At 19.4% G+C, this 6,228-nt stretch overlaps 2 protein-coding genes across 2 annotated transcripts; both read left to right on the top strand.

Annotated features, from left to right (window-relative positions):
- Positions 1-625: 625 nt before the first annotated feature.
- PRSY57_1464900 (plasmepsin VIII) lies at positions 626-3,365 on the top strand (the record flags this gene model as incomplete). Its single annotated transcript, XM_012910245.2, has 13 exons — positions 626-728; positions 906-984; positions 1,257-1,318; positions 1,464-1,653; positions 1,756-1,817; positions 1,914-2,079; positions 2,178-2,247; positions 2,340-2,391; positions 2,536-2,595; positions 2,713-2,808; positions 2,886-3,019; positions 3,174-3,237; positions 3,346-3,365. The coding sequence occupies 13 exons, from the start codon at positions 626-628 to the stop codon at positions 3,363-3,365; spliced, it is 1,158 nt and encodes a 385-aa protein (XP_012765699.2).
- A 280-nt stretch (positions 3,366-3,645) lies between these two features.
- Positions 3,646-6,123, top strand: PRSY57_1464800 (hypothetical protein; the record flags this gene model as incomplete). The annotated part of the gene is made up of 10 exons (XM_012910244.2): positions 3,646-4,124; positions 4,258-4,316; positions 4,424-4,476; positions 4,604-4,676; positions 4,763-4,816; positions 4,905-4,988; positions 5,090-5,277; positions 5,431-5,481; positions 5,570-5,749; positions 5,887-6,123. 10 exons carry the CDS (start codon positions 3,646-3,648, stop codon positions 6,121-6,123), a joined length of 1,458 nt encoding a protein of 485 aa, XP_012765698.1.
- Positions 6,124-6,228: the final 105 nt, after the last annotated feature.

The following is a 6,228-nucleotide window of genomic DNA, read 5'->3' as shown; positions in this document are numbered from 1 at the left end:
AAAAAAAAAAACCAACCAATTTTTATATACTATTACTAAGAATAGGAACTTCCATTTTTTTTTCATATTAGACACATGGAAATAAAAAAAAATAAAAATAATAGTAATTATATATATATATATATATATATAAAAGGCTAAAAAGATATTACACGTTGTATAATTCATATATAACAGTGTGAAAAAAAAAAAATAAAGCAAAAATTACATTTATGTATATAATAAGAATATTTCTCTTAAATATATGTTTCTCTATTTAAAAATTATTTTTTATATTTCTTATAGGTATAAAATTTTGTCCTATTTTTGTATATTCTTCATTTATAATATCACAAAAAGTTCTTTATCTTTTTAATGTATATACAATGAGAAAAAATATTCCTTGTTTTATTATAATTAATATTTATTCTTAAAATTAAATGTGTAATTAAAGAGAATAATAATGAATTAAATAATATGGTATATTCAATTTTTCAATGTAAAGGTTTATATTATTTGTGTCTCTAAGAAGAAAATCAAAAAAAAATAATATTTAATAAGGATATAAATTTTTCTTTTTTTTTTTTCTTTTTTTTTTTTTTTTTCTATATATAACAATAATTATTAACAATTATATATTCCAAAAATGAATATATTGTTTTGTTTATTTGTCATTACAAATTTGTACAATATCATTGCCGTTAAAGCTTTTAAAGAAAATTTAAGAGTGTCCAAATATTATGCTGGAGGTACAATATAGAAATATTTAAATAAAATGAAAAAATAAAAATTATATTTCATGAATATTTTAAAAAAAATTTATATATATCAATCTTTAACTAACATAATATATATATATATATATATATTTATTTATTTATTTATATATTTATTTATCTATCTACTTATTTAATCTGTATGAAAAGGAAAACATAAATTAAATTTGGAAAATAAGTATATAGGTATTTCTACAATAGTATTAAAAGGGGGTTATATCAATAGACAGTAAATATAAAAAATAAAAAAAAACATCTTTGTTATCTTTATTTTTTTTGTTTTTTTGTAATTTCTTTTCATTTTTTACATACCTGTTTTGGGTTTTCATATGTTTATATCTTAAATAATAATGTTAATTCGATAAATTATCATTTATGATTTTTTTTATTCTTTTTTCATGAACTATAAATTATTAATATAAAAAAATAGTTGACATATATTAAACAGTTCTTTATGATTTTTGGTATAATAACCTTTATTTAATTCTTATTTGTTTTAAGATTTATTGGGGAAATAAATATTGGAAATCCTCCACAAACATTTAAAGTTCTTTTTGATACTGGTTAGTAAAATATATAATATAATCACTATTTATTTATACCTTTATGTTGTTATAATATAATTGTGTTCTTTTCTTTTCTTTTCTCTTCTATTCCATTCTATTCTATTCTCTTTTTTTTTTTTTTTTTTTTTTTTTTTTTTTGGAGGAAGTACAAATTTATGGATTCCATCAAAAAATTGTTTCACAAGAGCGTGTTATAATAAACGAAAATATGATCATAAAATTTCCAAGAATTATAAATTGGTTAAAAAAAAAGATCCTGTGGAAATTTTATTTGGAACCGGGGAAATACATATTGCTTATGTAACGGATGATATTCATTTAGGGGATATTAAGTTAAAAAAATATGTTCACATGAATAAATATTAATTATATAATAAAAGGAATGAATTATATTTTTAATGTGAAGAACAAAAATAATATTTTTCTATTTGTAGAGTTAAAAATCAAGAATTTGGTTTAGCTAGTTATATATCAGATGATCCCTTTTCTGATATGCGTAAATAAATGAATATATATATATATATATATATAATACAAAACGTATCTGTTCGAACTTACATATCTTTTGCATATATATTCTTTTCCTTTATAGAATTTGATGGCTTATTTGGCTTAGGCATTTCAGATGACAAAAAGAAAAAACAACTAATTTATGATAGCATTCCTAAAAATATATTAGAAAAAAATATGTTTGCAATTTATTATCCCAAAAATGTAGATGAAGATGGTGCCATCACCTTTGGAGGTTACGACAAAAAGTAGCTCCAAAAAAAATTAAAACAAAAAATAGGTCGATCATAAATATATTTTATTTTTCTTATTTTGTTGGATTTTTTTTTTTTTTTTTTTGTTTAAGATTTATAAGAGAAAATTCAAGTATTGAATGGTTTGACGTAACTTCTTCAAAATATTGGGCTATTCAAATGGTTACACACTATATGGAACATATATATATATATATATATATATATATATGTATATATTTTCAACATAATAATTATTATGATTCTTTATACAGAAGGGTTTAAAAATAAATGGTGTCTTTCTTGATGTATGTTCAAAAAATCATGGTAGATATAAAAAGGAGAAATATAAAAAAATGTATATTATATATTTTCTATATATGGATATCAAACTTTAGATGATACAAATTTTTCTCTTTTTTTTTTTTTTTTTTTTTTTTTTTTTTTGGATATAAATTTATTTAATTATAGAAGGATTTTGTCAGGCTGTAATTGATACAGGAACATCAAGCATAGCTGGGCCAAAAGAAGGTATCACATATATATATATATATATATATATATATATATTGTATGTTTTTATTTGTTTACTAATACATATTTACAATTTTTTTAAATTCTTCACATTATAAATGAACGAAAACACAGATCTAATATTGTTAAGCCGATTGTTAAATCCCGGAAAAAATTGTCAAAAAAGGATTTCATTAAAAAATTTTTCTTTCATTTTTATTGATGAGAAAAGTATACATATAAATATATATACAAAAATAAGATATTTTGTTTTCCCCTCATACACAATAATAATATGTGATTATTAGGAAGAGAAAGAGAATACGAATTAACACCCAAGGATTATATTGTAAATTCATTTAGAATAGACCCTGTTTTAAGATCCCCATGCAATTTTGCGTTCATGCCAATTAATATTTCATCTTCAAATGGATATCTATATGTATTATTATAACAAATGATAAAAAAAAAAAAAAAAAAAAAAAAAAAACCTTTTATCATGAATAATTATATTTTAAGGAAATAAGCATTCAAGAAAAAGAAATTATATAATCATGTGTTTTCATTCAGTGATTCCTTTTTATTTTTTTATATAGATACTTGGTCAAATATTCTTACAAAAATATTACGCAATATTTGAAAAGGACAATATGAAAATAGGTTAAAATTAAATATTAAAAAATAAACATCCTTATTTATAAAAAATTCTATATTTAATAATATTATCCATATAATATATTGTCCCCAATTTATTATATTGTAACGTAGGTTTAGCGAAGTCCATATAAATATATAACTTAATTTTTATTATAAAATATACATTCATATATATATATTTTTCCTTTTTGTCTACTTATGCAAAAATATTTATCTTCATTACTCCTATATGTTTTTAAAAACTATAATTTAAAAGAATAAAATTCTAAAATATAAAACTTCATAATTTAATAAAGAAATTATATAATTATTAAAATATTTTTTTTTAAATATACTTTTACAATACTGAATATACCATTTCATATTATATCAATATAGAAATATTTATGTATAATAAATTAATTTTATAAAATGATTAGGAAAAGGAAATCTAAAATTGGAGATAATGAACAAGAGGATGGTAAAAATGAAGAAGGAGAAGAAGCTATGGAAGGGCTATTTTTATATAATAAAAAAGATTCAGCAATTAAAAGTATAGAAGAAGTATATGAAAACGAGGAGAAAAATCAAAATAATGAATCTTCAACAAATAAAGGTATAACGGGAAATTATAATATGGATAAAATGGAAGATAGAATATATCATGAAAATGAAGAAGGATCTATAAATAATGAATACGATGATTCTGTAGAAGCAAGAAAATTAAATACACTACAAAAATTAATTATGGAAAATAATAATACAGATGAAATGAAATCTAAAACTATCGATGAGCTATTTGATAAATATGATAAGGAGATTCAAAGCTTAATAGAAAATTTCGAACTCCTAAAGTTCTCACAATTATTCAAAAATCCATTCGGCCCCAATATAAGTAGAGATGAAAGAATGTAATATATTATAATGAAGCAAAAAGGAAAATAATCGAAACATGGATTAATAAAATAAATAAATATATATATATATATATATATATATATTATTTTGTTACCTTTTTATATTTTTTTTTATCTTTTTTTAAAGAGTTCGAATTTTTTATTATTCAGGATTTTCATTTTTACCATACTTAGGATGGGTTATAGGTAATATATATAAAATTAAATAGATGTATATTTATTTTCCATATATGACAATTTCTTTTTCTTTCTTTTTTTTTTTTTTTTTTTTTTTTTTTTTTGATATTATGAAGCTTCCATTTATGCATCTTTTTGCAAGGAAAAATATAAAAAAAATATAGTGTCGGTATGTCGATTAAAGACATATAATATATGTCATTAAAATAAAGATCATAAACATATCTATATCTATTCATATATATATATATATATATATATATATAAACATTTATATCTTTCCACCATATTTTTAGATTCGAATTATTTGTTCTATTCAATGTGCATTAATTGGATTTATTATTCTACTAATAATCGCAATAATTAATTGTAAGACTGAATTTTTTAATTACATAATATCTCTATATATATTGCATATAATTATGTTTTGCCCAATATTTTTCTTTTTGATTTAGGGAATAATGAACAAGCAATGTTATGCAAATATGAAGGTATTTCATTTAAAAAGGGTAATATAATAAAAATATAAATATATACATATATAAAAATGAAATATTTATTATAAAGTATAAATTATTATGAAAAAACATTTTTCAGAATTAATAAAAGATAGCAAATATAATATTGTTTTCTTTGGTCCTAGAAGCACAGATGAGTGGATGGGTTCTGTCTTAGCAAAAAGTAATTCACAAATATATATATATATATATATATAAACATATTTAATTTATGAAATATATTTATATATATAATATATGATCCAATCTACTATTAATGTGTAGTTTCAAAGGATCTTAATTTTAACGTATACACAATTAGCTATCCAAATCTTAAGAATCAAATAATAAAAAGAAAGAAAAACGTATTTTTGAAAGATGCCTTTTCTTGTGCAAGATTAAAATTATCAAATGTTATCTTATTCTCCTTTCAAATAGAGAGCGCATTAAATTTTACCATACCTTTTCTTGAAGTATTCTAGCAAATATAATACATATATATATTTTTGTATAATAATAATAATATTTATTTATAGAAATAATAAAGTATATGATAAATAAAAAATAAATAAAACTTATTCATTATATATTATATAAATAATATATTTACATATATTTACTTACAGAAAAATGAAATACTTGGCTTTTTAAGTTTTTCTAAGAAATTCCCAAAAAGTGTAAAAAAAAAAAAAATTAAATATATATTTATATATTAATTCTTGAATTTTCGTATATCATGTTGTTTAATTAATTTCATCTTTTAAGACACCTACGATACAAGTTAAGGAAAAAGGAAATATAATTTATTTTGCCCCAGTAGAAAAAAATTTATATGATGTTTATATTTCTCTCACTTTGAGGCTGTGCCAAAATAAAAATCGGCAGAAATACAACATTATGTATATAGTACACCACAGCTTTGACAAATATCAAATAAGATGTTCAGTAATATGACAAATAAAGAATATGAAATAATATGTTTATTGTTAAATGAACAAATATATATATATATATATATATATATATATGTATTATATGAATATACGCATAATACAACACATTTTATATATTTATTTATTAAGAAAAAGTTAGCAGATGACTATAGCATAAATGTAAATAATTTCAATTTTAATACTATCGGTGATGAAGAAAAAGGTACAAAATATATTGATGCTGATTTTAATGAAGTTATAGATGATTTTTATCAGTTCCTTGTTTTTATTAGAGATATTATTTCTCAGAATAATTTAGAATTTTATAGAAAAATGTTGTGTAATAATATCATGTGTGAATCAAAAGGAGCAATATGTGCTTTGTAAAAATGAAAATAAAAATAAATAAAGTAACAATAAATTAAAACAACTGATGCATTTAAAAAAAAAAAAAAAAAAAAAAAAAAAAAAAAAAAAAAAAAAAAAAAAAAA

Source organism: Plasmodium reichenowi, chromosome 14 (genome assembly GCF_001601855.1).
Source record: "Plasmodium reichenowi strain SY57 chromosome 14, whole genome shotgun sequence".
Taxonomy (NCBI): domain Eukaryota; phylum Apicomplexa; class Aconoidasida; order Haemosporida; family Plasmodiidae; genus Plasmodium; species Plasmodium reichenowi.
Note: the sequence above shows the minus strand (reverse complement) of the source record. Positions and strands in the feature narration are given on the sequence as shown.